The sequence below is a fragment of the Pseudorasbora parva genome, chromosome 23 (assembly GCF_024679245.1).
Source record: "Pseudorasbora parva isolate DD20220531a chromosome 23, ASM2467924v1, whole genome shotgun sequence".
Lineage (NCBI taxonomy): Eukaryota > Metazoa > Chordata > Actinopteri > Cypriniformes > Gobionidae > Pseudorasbora > Pseudorasbora parva.
The window spans coordinates 20,969,281-20,988,364 of NC_090194.1; the positions used below are offsets into that span (position 1 = coordinate 20,969,281).

General features: G+C 35.0%; 1 protein-coding gene and 1 long non-coding RNA gene across 5 annotated transcripts in view; both read right to left on the minus strand.

Annotated features, from left to right (window-relative positions):
- ppip5k2 (diphosphoinositol pentakisphosphate kinase 2) overlaps window positions 1-19,084 on the minus strand; it is a 73,598-nt gene that overhangs the window by 6,090 nt on the left and 48,424 nt on the right. Inside the window, exons 26-31 of one of the 4 annotated variants that reach the window (XM_067433145.1) lie at window positions 16,591-16,632; window positions 16,285-16,458; window positions 9,858-9,930; window positions 7,625-7,744; window positions 1,342-1,404; window positions 635-655 (exon numbers count right to left, since the gene is read on the minus strand). In XM_067433145.1, the coding sequence (XP_067289246.1) occupies window positions 635-655; window positions 1,342-1,404; window positions 7,625-7,744; window positions 9,858-9,930; window positions 16,285-16,458; window positions 16,591-16,632 (493 nt within the window). The remainder of the gene's footprint in view (window positions 1-634; window positions 656-1,341; window positions 1,405-7,624; window positions 7,745-9,857; window positions 9,931-16,284; window positions 16,459-16,590; window positions 16,633-19,084) is intronic. The other 3 variants (XM_067433146.1, XM_067433147.1, XM_067433148.1) reach the window with 3 other exon arrangements.
- Window positions 2,615-4,722, minus strand: LOC137062293 (uncharacterized). Its single transcript, XR_010901220.1, has 2 exons — window positions 3,431-4,722; window positions 2,615-3,397 (listed from the first exon to the last, which is right to left on the minus strand). It is a non-coding gene; the product is annotated as an uncharacterized lncRNA (long non-coding RNA).

A 19,084-nucleotide genomic window follows, 5' to 3' on the forward strand; every position in this document is an offset into this window, starting at 1 on the left:
AATATCTTGTGTCAATTATTAAAAAAACAAAAAAAAACAAAAAAAAACACACAGGAGCATATTCAATATGTGTTACTTTTCCTTCTGCGAATGCAATGAATAAAACAAAAACAAATATTTTTGAGAACACAAAGAAAGTAGTGCTGTCAAATTGATTAATTGCTATTAAATCGCATCCAGAATAAAAGATCATGTTTACATAATACATGTATGTGTGTGTGAACTGTGTATAATTATGATGTATATATAAATACACACATGGATGTATATATTTAAGAAAAATAAATACAATGTGCATGTATACACTTTATAAGTGTGTATTTATTTATACATAATAATTGCATACACTGTATGCAAAACACATTATTTAAACACAGACTTTTGTTTTGGATGCGATTAATCATGATTAATCAATTTGACAGCACTAAAAGAAAGATAAAAATAGAAATGAATTCTGAGTTTCATCATTATAGGACAGATACAAGTAAGTGACATTTGCTAAGGGTCAAAAACTAAGGTCTATAGCCTAGATGTAAGTACTTACTACACAAGATTGGAAACAAGAGCCAAAATAAAACAGAAAATACTAATTAGACAAAATAGAATGTGTATATTAAATATGATTAACACTTACCACTGAACATACTGGAAAACACTGACCCATTTAGAAAAGCAGATTAAAAGAAAAAAAAAAACAAACAATAAAAATGATATGCTAAAATTGGGCAAGTTTCTTAACTTCCAAAACATAATTTTGGATGTTGAGAAATTATAAAACATTCATTTACATTTTAGATACTGATTGATTTTTATTTGTATTATTTATGTGACTCTGTTAGATGATAACGTTTCATTTTTGGAATTGGAAAAAACACAGAAAACATGTAAAAGTTAGCCAAACTAAAATAAGCAGAGACATTTAAACAGGTTTAAAAAAAAGTGTTTCATTAAACAAATATTCTTCAAATAGGTCAAAGTCCAGCAAATTCTGTTCAACTGAAAACTAGTTCATTTAACCCCAAATAAACAAGTAAATAATGTAAATTTGAACCTAATTGCACTTTCGTTTAGTTGATGGAACAGAACTGACAGCGATTTTTGAAATCCATGTAATGAGATCTCCATACAGAGGAGACCAAGTTGTTGATGAAATATATACACATGATGCCTGGAGTTGAATAAGTATTTTTTAGTCCTCTAAAATGAACAGCTGTCACATTCCCTGTGCCCTATCCTGCGGTTGATGGAGGAACTCTATATCCAGAAGAACAAATCAAATAATAAATCAAAATCTGAATGTGAGGGGAAAACGTGACTAGGAATTAACAAAAGCAAACATACCATTGGTTGGGTGTCGCGCAAATGAGATAGAAAACCTTTTTACAGCAGAACCACGTGTAGCCTCTGAGAAAGAGAAAAACAGGTACCTGAAATGTATAACAGCTAACAGAAAGAGGGTTAAAGAAAGACTAAAGGAGGCAAGAGTCATGCAGGAAAGACGCAGAAGAAAAGCAGAGGAGTGCTTGTGCTTAGTGTTTGGACAGCCATAGGGTAGAGATTAAAAACCACCACAAAAACGCTCTACTTTTAGTTCCTTTCGGTTCAAGCAAACACCTCATATTAACCCTAGAATGCATAATATGGGTTAAATGGACACGATAGAACCTTAGCTTTCGATTCTCAAAGCACTGCACATTCAGATAATCAACTGTGTCAGATAAGAGAGACATTCAAAAATCTGCAATGCTGGTCGCTGTCGCCATCACTACCCCAAGCCTTTCATATGGAATTTCAAATCACTATAGAATTTTTTGGTCAGTATTACTCTTTGGTTGGATCTTCTACTAAAACACACAAACACCCAGTGGTATCAGATAAGGCTGCAACATGACAACCCCAGTACCATCTCATTGGTCCAAAGCTTATTTCTTATATGAACCACCTTCATATCACCCATCTTTACTTTCAATGTTCAGCAAGGTCCTTAACTGATCATGCAACAAATCTCCACAAACCTTCTTACACCAAAAGGCCCTATTTTAGCAATCTGAGCGCATGATCTGAAGCGCATGGCGCAGGTGCACTTATGGCATGTCCGAATCCACTTTTGGTAGTTTAACGATGGAAAAAAAATGGTCGTCACGCCAGGCATACGGTCTAAAAGGGTTGTACCTAGTTTTTTAATGAATCATGGGTGTATTTAACGCGTAGTGCAATGAACCAATCAGTGTCTCTTCTCCCATTCCCTTTAAAAGCGTTGAGCTTGCACCATGGCAGATTCACTATTTACATGGCGGATTTCGTGAGTGGAAAGACTGAACGATTCTCCAGAGAGGAATGCTTTTATTTTATTATAAGAGAAGTTATTGTTGGTCAATGGTGCAGTGGTGTTCAGTTGCCTCGAAATAGTAATGTGCCAACAATGCACCTGAACAAACCTCGTTTTCAGACCAGCACGCCCATGGGGGAAAAGATTGTCACGAGAGCATTTGCTATATAAACAACGATAGGACATGATAGGACCCTTAATAGACACAAGACTACAACATATCCCACTGCGCACTTATTCAGATTTGCAATATACCAACAGTTACACACATTTACATTTTCTTCACCTTCTTAGTTTCAGAAAAACAACAATCTATCTTTCCATAAGAAAGCGTATCGGCAAGGATCAGCAACAGAACAATGAAATCTTATTTCAATGATGTAAAATAAATACACATTTGCCACAAGTAATTATACTGACAACTAAACAACCAAACATTGCTGAAACATTTAAAATGGTGTACAATCAAATTCTTCAATGACGTAATTATACTGAGAGATAAAAACAGGACGCCTATTGAGAATGAATAATGTACATCTTTTCTTCGGGTCGTTTTGCCCCCCTTTTGGGTCATGCATTCTAGGGTTAATTCTATGATTGACGCTATACTATCTCTACAGATGCACAACAGCATTGCTGCTTCACAAACACATCTAAACGGTCTTGCTTCGCAACACAAATTAGCCATACAATCTTGAATTTCTACAAAATCGTTTGTAGGTACCAAATATCAAAACAAACCCCATAACAGGACATAAAACATATAAGAAGTTATATCGCTGAAGTCACTTGTCGCATTATAATAGATGGCCTTAAAAACAATATTAATATTCCAGCACAGACACCAACTAGGCTGGATATGTTAAAAACCATTAAGAGAAACTAGCCTCTTGATATCGACATATCCACAAAGACGACTCTCTTGTGTTTCCCCTTATTCACTGATACAGAGAAGTTAATATAAATGGAAATATATAATCATATATCATTGTATAAGAGGAATCAATAATATTACCACAATAGGTTAACTAAAAGGTATACAGGATTTATTTGTTCAATAAATCTTAACTTAACGATATTTGTACATAACCACCTTATTGCCTTTCCCCAACTCACTATGGGAAGTCTGCAGTAATTATTTTAATTTAAAGCTGTTGGGTTCAATTTGCAATTTTCTTTTCAAATTGTTTTTTGTCATGTCTGTTTACAAAGAAAAAAGGTTTGGCTAATACGGTGTAGGTGTGTGTGCAAGATAAGGGGAAATGCCAAAAACCTGGAATACCCCCTGTGTACTTTAAAGGGGTCATGATATGAGAAATCAAAAATGCCTAACATTTTTTGACATATAAGAGGTAATGGTATTTGATTTATTAGAAAGGTGAGCAACTGTTTGGATACATTAATCAATAGAAAACAAATTATTCATATAGCTCAACATATAGCTCAACAGTCTTATTGTTCAAATCTGTATACGGTTTTCATTATTTACCGCAAGTACAGTGTTTTACCATGCCTAATATCCATCTAGCTTACTGAAGTGTCTCAAAGTAGCCGCTGAGCAAACGCACAGAGTAGCATTATAACATAACTTTCAACACACTAAAAATATTGTATCTAATATAATAAAACAGCTCTGCGTTACCCCACATACGCATGACCGGAAAAAGTGGAAGGGGTCGCCTGCGGCATTTTAAAAGCTCTGGAAAACCAGGCAAAATCAAGCTACACCTTTATTTTAAATAAGTGACCTCTAGCGGAGAAAAATGACATATGGCTTTAACGGTAGATATTTGCTTACACTGGATGTGAGGGAGCCTCACGTCAAAAGCAAATAGAGGCCATTATAATTACTGACACGGTCTACACTGTACATAGTGTGCAGATGCATGCTCGGCATATTGGGTTGAATGATTATATGTTTGGTCAAGGCATTTTGTTCGTTGAGTTTGCAAAATTCTGTTAAATTAGTGCAATAGCGAGTGGGTGTTGAGACTGTTTCCTCTGCAATGATGTTAATCAATCATAACTCACTGTTCACTGACAAGCCTTAAAGGAGCCGTGCCTTAAAATCTGGTTATTTCAGACAGAGGGTCAGATTAAGGGTTGAAAATAATAATTTTCCTATATATATTTGTTTTTGTGTGTGTGTAAAACCTTATTATAAGTGAACATCAAAGAACATATTAAAATAAAATCCATGTCATGACCCCTTTAATGATTAAAAAAAGAAATGTTAATCTTAGTTTCCTCAGCAGATTTTTTTGTTTCAGCCAATTGTTTTATTTTGGAGCATCAACAGAACTGATTCTAATGAAAAAACTGCCTCATATGCACTGTTGATAAAACTCTTAATTTTACTACTTTCCATTAATTGATACTGTGGTGTGACAGGCAGCGGGGCGAGGGACCGCGAGAGCGGGCCGGTGATTAATGTTCACGAGTGCCAGCTGCGTGGCACACCGGTCTCGTCTCGCGGCCATGTGACGCGAGACGAGACCGGTTAATCACCGGCCCGCTCTCGCGGTCCCTCGCCCCGCTGCCTGTCACACCACAGATACATTATGACAAAAATATGACTGAAGGTTTACTGCACTTCAAGTGAAATCAATGTGTTTTTTTTAACAAAATATCCAAATAAAATTAATTACTAAATGTTATCAACATTTATGTTATAACTGTTTAAACTATGTCACTGATCTGCCCACATTGTCGCTATATGTTAAATTAAAATAAGCTGATAACATCACCGCTTTCTCTAGAACGACCGTACAGCCGAATCTAATTTAGTTGCAATATTTTCCTGTTTAACACAGTAAGCTGCTTTGAATTATTCGTCATTGTAAAAGCGCTATATAAATAAAGTTTACTTGACTTGTTAGTGTTTTAAAGATGAATGAATGTCTGATTCGAAATGGGATTACATGGGTGAGTAAATGGCAATTTTTTATTTTGGGGTGAAGTATAAACACCCCCCAAAAAAAGTAATCTTTCTAATTTTAATCGTTTTACTAAATTCAGTAAGAATTAAGCTATTCAGTGCATAGAACTTATAGTAAGATTAATATCAGATCTATTAAGATTAGTTTTTTGTGAATTTAACCATTGTGCATCCTTAAGTACATTTGAGTCTTTTTATAAATTTCCTGTATTCATGCCAAGTGCATATATTTTGGCAGAAGTGTGTATTTTTATTGGAATTGTAATATTTTACCCTCATTTTCATAAATCTATTTTATACTATTGTACACAAAATAGTTAGGACCTTAAGGACAAAAATGACCCCAGTGAAACTTGCGCCCAAACAAAATCTTACTGAGAGCTCATTTTTTGAAATATCAACCAAAATTTGGAATACAGATATTTTCTAGCAGTTTTTGAGTTTAACATGTTTTATAAAATATATATTTTTTAATGTTGCAGCGCTCTTGTTTGCAGTGTAAAACATGATCATTCAAGTTACCTGTAAACAAGTTACATGTACAGTGGCAAGAAAAAAATATATGTGAACCCCTAGCAGAATCTGTAAAAATGTGAATAATTTTAACAAAAGAGAGATCATACAAACATGTTATTTTTTTATTTAGTACTGTCTTGAAAAATAAAATAATATTAATTTGTTACATTTATATAGCGCTTTTCTAGGCACTCAAATGCTTTACATAGAAGGGGGACTCTCTTCAACCACCACCAATGTGCAGCATCCACCTGAATGATGCGACGGCAGCCATATTGCACCAAAACGCCCACCGCACACCAGCTGTGAATAAGATATTTAACATAAAAAAAAATGTTTGCATATAGTCCACAAGACAAAATACAAAAAAAAAAAAAAAAAAAAAAAAGCTAAATTTATTAAAATAACACCATTCAAAAGTTTCTGTACCATTGTTTCTTAATATTGTGTGTTGGATGATCCAAGGCTGTTTTTTTCTTTATTTTTTCTAAGGGTTGTTCATGAGCCCCTTTGTTTGTCCTGGGTAGTTAAACTGACCAATGTTCTTCAAAAAAATCCTCAGAGTCCTGAAAATTCTTTAGTTTTCCATCATCTTTTGTATATTTGAACTCTCTCCAGCAGTGACTGTATGATTTTGAGATCCATCTTTTCACACAAGGACAATTAAGTGACTCAAAAACAACTATTAAAAATGATTCAAACATTCACTGATTCTCTTCCGGGAAACATGTAAGTATCTTCTGTTACTTCCGAAGGGAGTACTAAATAAAGAAAACAGATATTTACACAAAATTCATCTCTTTCTAGAGCATCAGTGATTGTTTCAACCTTTTTAATAGTTGTGTTTGAGTCCCCCAATTGTCCTCTGTGTGAAAAGATAGATCACAAAATCATACAGGGTTCAAATATGCAGAAGATATTGGAAAACTGAAGGTTTTTCTGGACCTGGAGGATTTTTTCTGAATAACACCGGTCAGTTTAACTGCTTAGGACGAAGGAGGGACTCACAAACAACCATAAAATTTAAAAAAAGCCATGGATCATCCAGGAACCGGGTCATTTTAATAAATCCAGCTATTTCTTTTTGTCATGTGGACTATATGTAAGCATCTTTTATGTAAAATATCTTATTCAGGACAGTACTAAATAAAAAACATAACATGCAGTTTGTATGATATCTCTTATTTTGTAAAAAAAAATATTCACATTCTGCTATCAGAATATTCAGATTCTGCAAGGGGTTTACATACTTTAGCTACACCACAGTATTTACAGTGGCAAGAAAATGTAGGGAAAGCTACGAAAACAGGTGACCTTCTTGGTGTACATACATTAAGTCATATGGAATGAGACAGATAGTAACGGTAGCAACGAGTTAAATTAAGGTAAGGTAAATTAAATAAATAACATTATTTTGCTAACAATGCAGAGATTCTGGGGAGATTGACTCTTAGGATGAATTCAACATACAACTTGCGTTACACAGGATGAGAGACACGCTACACATAGGATTAACAAAAGAAACCGTATGTTGTTGTTTTTTGACAGGGATTATAATTAATAATCCCTTATTAATATACCACATTTTTCATGAATATACACTATGTGTAGATCATAGCATACATTTCTTGCAAAAGCATTCCTGTTGTTTTGAATCATAAATCAATCTATTGGGGCAGATGGGCATGTGAACCACAACACGGCAACAAAAGGACGACTTATTCCAATGCAACCAGTTGAGAACAACCCAAGCTCTGGTAGTTTCCCACTGAAAATACAGATCCTTAAAAGTAGGGACGGGGATTCACCATTAGAAGGTGTGTGTGCGAGTTTGCACATACCATCTAAGAAGCCAGAGGAGGTCAGCTTTTTACGGTGTGCGTGAGCGTAATCTTGTAGGTTAGGTGCACTGGAGGAGCCGCCCAGCACCATGGTGCTAAACAAGCCAGCACAATGAGACCCTGATGGGAGTTAGAGAAGATACATACAGCAATCGGGTGTTCCATGAGACACACCTCGCAATGCATGCAGCATGCATTTCTAGAAGATTCTTGCCACAGAATGAGTAGTGCAGCCTCACTGAAAGCATCCCATAATGACAGTAATGTCTTTTGTCATTGTAACAAAGTTAGGTTAACTGATCAGCAGAGGACCACACTTTTGTAAGAAAAAAAAAAACACTCTTTCGACCAATAAAACATGAGCTTTAGGGTCACATGAAGTGACATCAAGCATTTAAAGACAAAATTAAATGGGTAATACACTTTACAACTGCTGTAACTATTACAGTATTATTACCCACAGCAGACCACTATGATAATCATTAATATATTAATTCCATCACTCCAATCCAGGGGCTGCATTCACAAAAATCTTCTTAAAGAAGGTTACCAGCCATATTGGTATTCCCTATTTTAAGCTCATGTGTTCTATTGAATTAATCTGAAATTATATGATTTTACTGAGAAAACATTGCCTAAAGAGACTTGTAAATTCTTACAATGCAAACGTCATAAGCACATAATGGTTATTTCTTTTGAAAGTCTGGAATTTCCTCTTCTCATTAAAAAGTTATGTTCATATTCATTACATAGTAAACATCAGCTCGGCGGGCAGATGAGACATTTTAGCATATGTATTACAAAAGTGCACAATCTGAAATCGGAATAAGGATGTTTGCCTTGTACTGTTGTGTTTATGCATTTAGGTTGTGTTGTAGTATTGTTTTTAATCATACAGTAGGCTAACTACTAATTTTTAACAATGATCTCATTAACAGCATGCATTAATTCAACAACATATACAAAACACTTTACTCATAAGGAAACTGTAATTCTAGTAAAAATCAATTTGCGCCGTCTTTAGGAGTCTGACATAGATCAAGAAAATGATCCTGCAGTGTCCTAGAGCACACAGGGCCTGAGTTACACACTTTCAAAAATGAATTTATAATTTAAAAAAATCAAAAAGCACCTACTTTTTGGGGGGCTATTACAGCTTAGAAATCATATTCTTACATATTAATCACTTTTCTGATAGTAGGTTTCCTGTAAAATGACACAACAATTTTGAACTTAGACCACTGTATATGTGTATGGGAGGCTTTTCAATTTGAGTAGGCCAAATCCAAGTGGAAAACCCAAAAAATGGCCCTGGATTTTAAGAGGTTAAGAACTAGTCTGACCAACTAGAAATTAGATAGGGCTAATCCGTCTTACTTTTCAGACTCAAATATATAAATAGATACACTAATCTAAGTTTTTATGTAACTGACTTAAATTTTGAAGAAAAAAATTAGATGACTTTGTAAGTCCAAGCAGTTTATGCAAGAAAAGGTTCTATATAGAACCTTAAAGGGTTCTGTTAGGCACTTGTTTTAATACATTTTTCAATTTAATGACATTTTATTAATTGTAAACATTAACTGTTATTTCAATTTGTTCTGTGATGTAAACATGAAAGTACTATGTAATAATTTAAGATTTGAGAACCTTTTTTGGCATAAAGAGTTCTTTAAAATGAAGTCAAGAACCCTATAAGGTTCTATATAAGCTTTTTTTCTTAGATGTCACACCGCAGGACATCCCAAACTTCATGTCACCTACCCATCAACACACACTTACTAAAGAGGTATAATTACCTAGTAAGGCAAAAGTATATACATCCAAATAAACCATTGAGGTTTGTGTATATACAGCCTACAAACACAAAGGACATTACAAGCATATATGAGAGTCAGCACTGTATTAGTCAGCTGTGTGGCAAAAATCTTAGAACACAGTGTGTTTCAGAGTAAAGCTCACTGACAGTATTAAACATTCACTCCCAATTCAGACCCGAATTAATTGGTCGTTAAGTTTAAAGAATCAAGAGAGAGCAGCCACATCCACATCACACACAACAGAGATTAGAAATGGAACGGCAAAACATTATTCGGACATAGAAAACCAGGACGGCATGTCAGAGTTCCTCCATAACGAACATCTAACAACATTCAGGATATTATAAGATATGTCTGTTGGCTATATATCAAGATTAGGAGTGTGCTGTGAGATCCGCGAGTGCTCATCTTACCGATTCCGGTGGTGAGCTTGTGATCGGCGTGCAGTCTGCCCGGACGGCTGTGGCTGTTGTTCTCTGACAGAACCTGAAAGAGCAAAAGCAGACAACAATAACTGCTCAACAAAAAGTCTCAAAGAGGCAATTTACAGACGTTAATAAGCAGAAGGTTAAATATGTGAGTTCACAGATCTATAAAAAACAAAACCCAGCATGAAAAAAAGAGAAATGGATCATGCTTAAAGCATTGCCACACAAGACTCCATTCCATATCAGAAACAGGAAATGCAGAAGGGTATGAGGACAAAACATGGCAACAGTTTATAGAGTATAACTGACACAATTTCAAACAAATATGCATCCATGTAAAACCAAACAGAGCAGGGAACAAAACGGTCACAGCCTAGTTATTTTTCTCTGTTAAAAAATGTTCATTTCAGTTTCATGCAAAACCAAAGGAAACTTATTATGAAAAATTATGAAATTTACTTTTGGGGTAAAAGGAGGTTATCCTGTGCATAGAAAGAGGGTTATTGAACATATTGGACACTATGCCTGAACAGCCTTTACATGAGGCCTAGTTCAAGTCACAGATTCAGCCAGTCCTCAGCGAAAAGGATTTTCAATGGAGACAGTGGCCCCAAAATACACTTAAGGCACACATAAAAATCGGTGTATTTATATCATATATCAAACCAATTGACCTGAAAGATGTTGGATACAATTCCAATACAATTTATGTATAGTGCATTATAAAAGTATTTTTTAATGTAAATTTAAGTAAAGCAAGTATGCTTTGTAATGAACTTCATAATGCATTGTGTGGTATTTCATGAATAATTGCAACCACAGTTATAATACATTATAAAACATCTTTAGAACACATCTTTAGAAAGTAATGCATTAAAACACATGGCAAACAACCAATTGCATTTTATTGCACTTTGGTTACAAATATTTGTGTGAAAGATACAATGCTTTAAAATGTACACTGCTGTTCAATCAGTAAGAGTTTTTATGGTTTTAAAAGAAGTCTCTTAAGAAGTCTTCTCACCAAGGCTGCATATATTTGATTAAAAATGCACAAAAAAAAACAGAAATATTGTGAAATATTATTAAAATGTAAAATGAGTGTTTTCTATCTGAATATATTTTAAAATGTAATTTATTCCTGTGATCAAAGCTGAATTTTCAGCATCATTACTCTAGTCTTCAGTGTCACATGATCCTTCAGAAATCATTCTAATATGACGATTTGCTGCTCAAGAAATATTTCGGATTATTATCTATGTTGAAAACAGTGGTGTAAAACTTTTCTTCAGAATTCTTTGATGAATAGAACATTCAAAAGAACAATATTTATCTGAAATATAAAGCTTTTGCAACATTATACATGTCTTTACTGTCAATTTTAATCAATTTAATGCATCCTTGCTGAATAAATCCTCCCTCACGTCTCCCCCTCCCCCTCTCATTTCTGTCAATAAGGGGGAGGGGAGACGTGAGGGAGGACTTTTCAGCCCGGACTTCGAGTCGAAGTACTCTCAGAAGTGCTATTTCGCCATACATTATAGTTATCCTTTTTAATCCGCTTAGAAAAGCGCCACGTTTTATTTTATGTCATCATAATTGATCGTTCAACTATTCGTGTAACTGTATTTAAATAGGGTCGCTTCTAACTTGATCTCTGTTTGGTACCATAGTGTATCAACTGGGCTTAGAGGGCTAAGCTAAATCAGAACGTCACCATGCGTCAGAGCAATTAAGTGCACGCACTCAGATGCAAGAGGTATGTATCAACTCGTTTTAGTTAAGGGAATAACATAGTTTAATATGAAAAGCGGTGAAGTAGCCTATCCCTTAAATTTCTTACTCAAAAATGTTTTTTGACCCAAAACCTTTGAACGGTAGTACAATGTTGCAAAAGTTTAATTACTTTTAAAAATATATTCAAATTGAAAACATTACATTTTAATAATATTTCACAATATTAATGGGTTTTCTGTTGGATTTTAATTAAATAAACGCAGCCTTGGTAAGCATAAGAGACTTCCTCTAAAAACTTAAAACAATCTTACAGTTCATGAACTTTTAAACGGCAGTGTACAATATGAGTACAAGTGTTAAAATGAGTGTCAATTAGAAGGATTTTATATATCTAATAAAAACCTTGGCACCATTTCAATTGATTAAAAATTGCTTTGATTCTTTTTTTTCTCATCTAACATGACATCTTTACGTGTGACTTAAGTGCCCAAATCCTTTTTTAGGGTCACTGTATTCAGTTGAAGACTTGCATTAATCTGCGCCACTATCTTCAAAACATTTTACTGTGTGTTAAGAACTTGACCGAGGTTCCCACTTTGTTATAATGTTTGGTAAAAATGACAGGAAAACTGACGTAACAAAGCAATAATATATTTAAAACAAAGGCACAAGCATAATTATAACACATGGGTTATAATTATTATAGTAGAACATAAAAAATGTGATGGTTAACCACCATAAACAAATAGCATTGATTATGCTGATACTCTTGATAAGAGCTTCCTACTGAACTGTAAGAACAAGAAATGTCAATCTGGATGAGAACAGAGATCGATGAATATTAAAAGGTGCCAAAGCAGAGGCGAATTCTGTCCTGGAAGAGGTGAGTGACAGGCAAAATCCACCCTATGCACGTAAAACATCAGTAACACATATCCTGTAGCAGCCCAGAGGTCAACTTTTATTGGACACTGAAATGGAGCATGATGCAAAGGACAGCTAATAGCACAGCAGATGAATGAAAAGAGCTGAGATTCGCTAGGCTAAACATGGATAAAAAGAGTAGATGAAGAGAGCAAACTAAAACACTGAAGGGTTGGAATGAGATTTTTAGTTTATGGTCTGAAGCAGCAGCAAAAGGCCAAAAGTATCTTTTGTCAAAGCCAAAAAAAATAACATGTTCTGCACAAATCAATGTTTTTTTCCTCTACATGGTATGACATTGATGTTTGATTCAATCAGTATCTAAGTCACACACACACACACACACAAAAAAAAAATACAATAATAGCAATAGCATACATAACTAATTGACAAATTTTGTAAAAGATAGATTTTCAAACTTTTAAAGTCAACCTGAAATGGCATTTGCAACCCATTTTACTTCCTTAAAGCTACACTGTGTGATATTTTCCCCCATCTAGCGGTGTAATGGTATATGACCATCCAGTGAATAATAGTTTCTGTTCCTCTCAATTCTAATTTCGTTTTAAATCAAATGGTGGCCGATTTAGTCCAAGATTAACATCGCAATCCCTTTTCACATTCGACCGCATTCGACACGGTGCCATCGAGTGTTAAAACGCGAAAGGCGAAGCTTGAATTTACGGGTATGTCCCTCTTTGGCTAATGTACTTTCAAGATGGAGGGGCAACATGGCGACCGGCATTCGAACCCCTCACCCGTATGTATTTTTAATGGCATATTATAAACTTACGAGAATACTTTATTACTTGAAAGAAGTAAATATACATTAATGAGCACATATATTTTTGAAAGAACTAAGTGTTTTTAGCTAAGAATAAACTAAAAAAAGTTACACAGTGCAGCTTTAAAATTATGCATTTTTGAAGATATTCAACAAGGAAAAACGTGTGGGGCAAGACTTGATTGTATACATCAGGAATTGACTGGACGTTGTAACAACCTTGATTATAAGACGACCCCCTGATTTTCAGGATGTACCTTTTGGAAAAAGGCTTTTTGATTAAAAAAAATGGTTTTATTTAAAAATTATTTTCATACTGCATATTTTTCATATTTCATTTTTTGTATTGAAAGTACAGTAAATACTGGTCAAATGTACCAATGATCACATTTAAATCATATTAAAAAAATTTGGTATACCATAAAAATAACCTGTAATAACCTGAATTACATAACAGTTAGGCTATCCTTAAGCCTTGTTTATACTTGACGCGTCCGCATGAGCGCGAGGGTGTGTGCGGCAAAAATTACGTCAACGTGAAGTGGGCGGTCGTGTGTTGGGTGCGCAAGACCCCATTTCGCCTGCCGGTGTGCAGCGCATTTTTTGTAACAGCGCGTGCGGCTTCGCATCCGAAGATGAATGAGTTCTCGACGAATCTAGTCGAGCATAACGTCTCATCACACCGGCACCCAGTTTGCACATACAAATTAGGAGCTTATATTTACAAAGCAGAAATAAGCCCTTTAAAATAAAGATCCATGTTTTATCAAATAAATAAACAAATCACGACATTAAATGTTTACTGATATTAGGAAATATTTAAGATATCGTTAATTTAGTTGCATACATATATTTTTTTCTCATGTCACAAGTAATAATATCAAGCCAAGGTTTACTGAGTTTTAAACGATTCTTTTGTGGTGTGGTTTTTGGTGAAATGTACTAAAATAAATATAATCTGTGTACATTAGCCCACTTCTTCTCGATGCTTTTTCCTGTTGGTTTCTAGAACAATTACTCAGAGTCGCCCTCTGTCATTTCAAAGAATAGCACAAGGGCGAGCGCGTCAAGTATAAACGCCTCGTCCGTTTGGGGAGGAGCACGCGCAGTCAGCAGAGGCTCGCGTTTCTGAGCCAGGCGAAAGTATAAACTAGGATTGAGGTTATCCATCTCATAAAATCCATGTAGACTACCAAAATGTCATTAACAGTAGAAGTGAAATCTTATTGTCTAATATATAGTTTTGAAATCTGGGTACCATCTTACGTTTTAAAATCGCGTACGTTGGAAATTTGGTCCCGACAGCGAGGCACACAAACAGCTCTTAGACAGTAAGCTTTTCTTTGACTGTTAGCATTTTTAAAGGAACTGTATGTAAGAAATGTATTTCAATTAATCATAAAATGGTCCTGATATGTCACTAGACATTAAGAAATCATGTTAATTTCAAATACTTATAACACTGACAACAGTAGTCCGGTTGTTGCAACAAAGTTGTTGTTGCACCCCTCAACTGATGTTGATGTTGAACATGTTGTGTTTTGGCCTAAAGCTCCACCCTCCACCTATCGACCAATCACGAAGTCAGTAGTGTTTCGGGATCCGGGTTGCCAGATCTGCTCTAGATACCACAGCTGCAGCTACAAACGTTCCTGCTGGATCCTGCAGCCTATCTGGCAACCTCGAGTCAGGGGGAGGGGGGATACACCGCTCTACAGTAATTTGAAAGTGATTGCCGTACCAGTTTCGGCCACAATCTTACATACACTTCCTTATGCATTCGCGATCTTCTAACATTACACTCTGACACACCATATCTCTTGGTACACTTGGTTTTATGCATATTTGACACCACCTATTGTTGCAGGTGTATTATTGATATGTAAAAGTCTAGACCTAGACTGGGTAAACCAAGCCCGATCTGCCGGCGATTTGATTTTGCCCTGCAGCTCAGGCTGGAAACCTGTATTCTATTCTATCCTGCTTCTGTTACAAATTTGCAGGAACCAATCACAAACAAGCTTATCCACTTGGCATGCTATTGTGGGTTTTACACAATGACGGACAGAGGTGCAATGGATCATCGGTCGAATCATTGGAATATCCAATTTCGTCATTTGAACTATGCCCGATGGTCACGCCTCTTGCAATAGAAAATACAGAGCAGACTCCCCAGACCAATGTTCAATGGTCTGATGATAACCAGACAAGTCTAGACCCTGAATATAAGACAAACCCGTTCTTTCAGATGCATTTCTAAAGAACTAAACGACAATATCAAAAAAAAGGCACTAACTGTTTGGCTGCGTGGCATGTTGGATTTTTTTTTTTAACATGCACAAATGAATCACAAATAATATGATCAGGAACATGTTAAGAAAATAAAACTTTTAGCCAATTTTGATTTCATGTTGACTTTAAACCAGTGGTCTGTCCAAAAAAACAAAAACAAAGACTGAGTAATCAGTGTTGTAACACAAATGTGTATTTTGATCTGAATCAAGAATTATAGAATTTAGTACCAATTACAGTCAATGGAGAATTATTAAACAAGTTAGTTTTCATATGTTTAGAACAAAAACATGGCTTATGTGGAATATGAAGAAAACATTCATAAAGATGCAATATTTAAAATAAAAAGACGTATAGCCGAATCAGATAATGTTGCAATAATTTCCTGTTTAACACCGTGAAGCTGCTTTGAAACAATCGTCATTGTAAAAGTGCTATATAAATAAAGTTGACTTGACTTGATGTGATACAAATTGAAAAGTTAGAAGCTGGTATTCCAGAACACAAACCACTGCATTAAAAATCACAAAAACATGACATGATGGATGAGGTAATGGTGCTCTCTTTTAATTCATCTGCTTATTAGGTGTCCTTGCTGACCACCACCAAGATCTTGAGTGTGAATGAACAGTACGTTAGTTGTTGGTGTGAAGAATGAATTAAATTGGTAAAAACCTGTTGCCATGAGCCAAAAATACTGGATGTGAAAGCCAGTGATTTGGGGGAGACTGGGGAGGAAGTTATTTGGTCCCCTGATCTGCGTCTTCGACGCCCAGTACCAACACCACAGGTGTAATGAATCCAGGTACCTATAGAGTCAGGGCTAGACACACTCAGGGGGCTCTCTTCCTGGAAGTGAAACAGGGGGCAGAAACAGCACAGTCATGCAACGTTAACAACAGTCCGGCTACGTGTCCACCAACATTCACTACAGGAAGGCCTTTAACTCAAGAGAAGACAAACAGCTATGTGTGCTCATACTTTGCCAGCAGGTGTCTTGAAAAAGTCTGTCTGCAATGGGGACTAAAAAAAAGAAAACAAATTTTCAAAATAACATACATTTGTGGGTGAGAAAAGCTTGCAATTGAAATATAAAAGCATCATGGACATGCTTTTGCTACCAAGGTATTATATACACGCTAATAAGGCAGCTAGCTGGTTTTGGTTGACTGAAAACCGAATGCTTGGAACAATATTGTGTGACATTAGTATGGCAAGATGGAATAATTTGCGTCACATTGTACAATAAATCCAACAAGCAACAGTATGAGAGCGACACGAGGGTGGGTGATCACTTTTGGATGGACTATTCCTTTTATTGAAATAATTTCCTTTTTTTGGACAAAAAAGAGAGTACATTTTCACAGAAAAAATTGTAATTCAAAAGTGCTTTTCTAAAATTATCAATGTGACAATGTGAAGTAGATAACTTCTGTATTTAACACTTTATGTTTTAACAAATAACATTACTTTTCCCTTTTTAGGATGCATCAATATGTCCTTTATATCTCGATTCATAAGGGATCATTTATGGCTAGGGGGGCATTAAATGATTTTTTTTTTTTTTAAACACCTGACAAAACGGAGTAAATTGAATTCCCCATCAGGAAAAAAGCTTATAAATCATACAGAATACGTTTTTTTTGAAAATGTACAAATGCAGAACGTTTTCTGTGACGAGTTGGTTTAGGGGGAGGGTTAGTGTAGGGGGACAGAATATACAGTTTGTACAGTATAAAAAACATTATGTCTAAGGAGATTTCCCTCAAAGATAGTGAACTATAAGTGTATGTGTGTATGCTTCAATAAAAGCAGTGCCTTTATAGAACGGTGATTAAACGTACTGGAACGGTGATGGACTAGCTGTGCATTAAACAGTTTGAACACATTCCAGCCTATCAGAATAATTTATTCAGATAGACCATAAATGATAGCTATCAATATTTTTTTCTTTATAGAAGAAAATTATTTTGTTATTTAGTTTATTAATGTGGTAAGAGATGAACATTAGAAGAACATTTTTTGTTTCAAAAACAGGTTTCATTTGGGCTAAAATAATGAACCTAAAAAAGAAAAAGAAAACCAACATTCTTTTGAAATACATAGTGCAGGCCGCTGACTAATTTAGTGATATAACAAAAGAAATATCATGAAATATAGAGTTTGGCTGAGTTTCACGAATAATTCATCCACTTGTCCCATAATGCAATACTTTAAAAGGTACACCATGTAACTTTTGGCCCACTAGTGGTTAAAAAAAAACGTAATGCATTTTGCGGAAGAACATTGCACTGGTTGTGCTTTAGCTCTGCATGACTGTGTGGATGAATATGGTTCCTCCTGCTCATAAAACATTCATTACTAGGCTTAAAAAATTTAACAAGTTTAGATCTCAAAAGGATCTTAAAAGGATCTCAAGCTGACTAGCTGAAGACATTACTGTAGCATTACCCATTAATAGACATGGTACTTCCTTAAAAATAAATAACAGCATAAAGCTACAACAACCATAAGGAAATTAGCTTTTATACTAGATAAAGCTATATAATGAATTCTGTTAGAGAGCTTCATATAGCAGTTTATCTGTTCAAATAAAACACCCTACTCACCAGTTGAATAATAAAGAGGTATTTCTGCGTCGCTTTTAAAATGTTGGTTCTTGTTTTATTACTAGCTCTTTCACATTTTTTTTTTTTACCCGCAGAGTTTCCTCTGTTCAGCGTTTATTTAAAATGGGTGATTACCCAGAGGTTGGAGATTCAGCTTCTCCATGTCGACCTTTCTCGCTTATTGTGACAACTAACCTCTTCACTCCCACACCATACACATGTCAAAGCAGCCAGAGTAACTTTTCTCCATTTACAGATATACCGAGACATATCTGTATTTTGAACAAAAAAAGTTACATAGTGTACCTTGAAGCTGTACAGCATTCCTAGAACAAAAGTATTTCACTCCCATTTTGAGCCTGCTTATTGAAATAAACTTAATAAAACAAAATACAAAAACATCAACCTGTTTCCTAAAAAACTAAATGCAATGGAAAGAAAAATGAAAATGAAAAGAAGGTTTTGGCACAGTCATTAAAAATTAAGGACACATAAAGGTATATTGACATGAACAGAGATGCAGTTGAAAATGATGAAAAATCACACACTTTTTGCACACTGACGCATGATGTAAATGTCACAGCAATGAATTTTAGAGATAGATATAAGATTCAATATGCACAGTAAATACACTACCAGACAAGTTTGGAAACACTGAATTTGTTTCTTGCCTAAAAGTTTATGCAGTAAAATATTTGAATCTGTATACAAATGCAAATTGTGCCATCATATGAATTTCTGCTTATAATAAAGGTCTCGTTTGTTAACAAAAGTTAACAAAACTAGTGTACATGAACTAACATTTAGCACTGTACTTCTGCATACTTTAATTAAACAGAATGTAATTAATATGAATTTCAATCAAT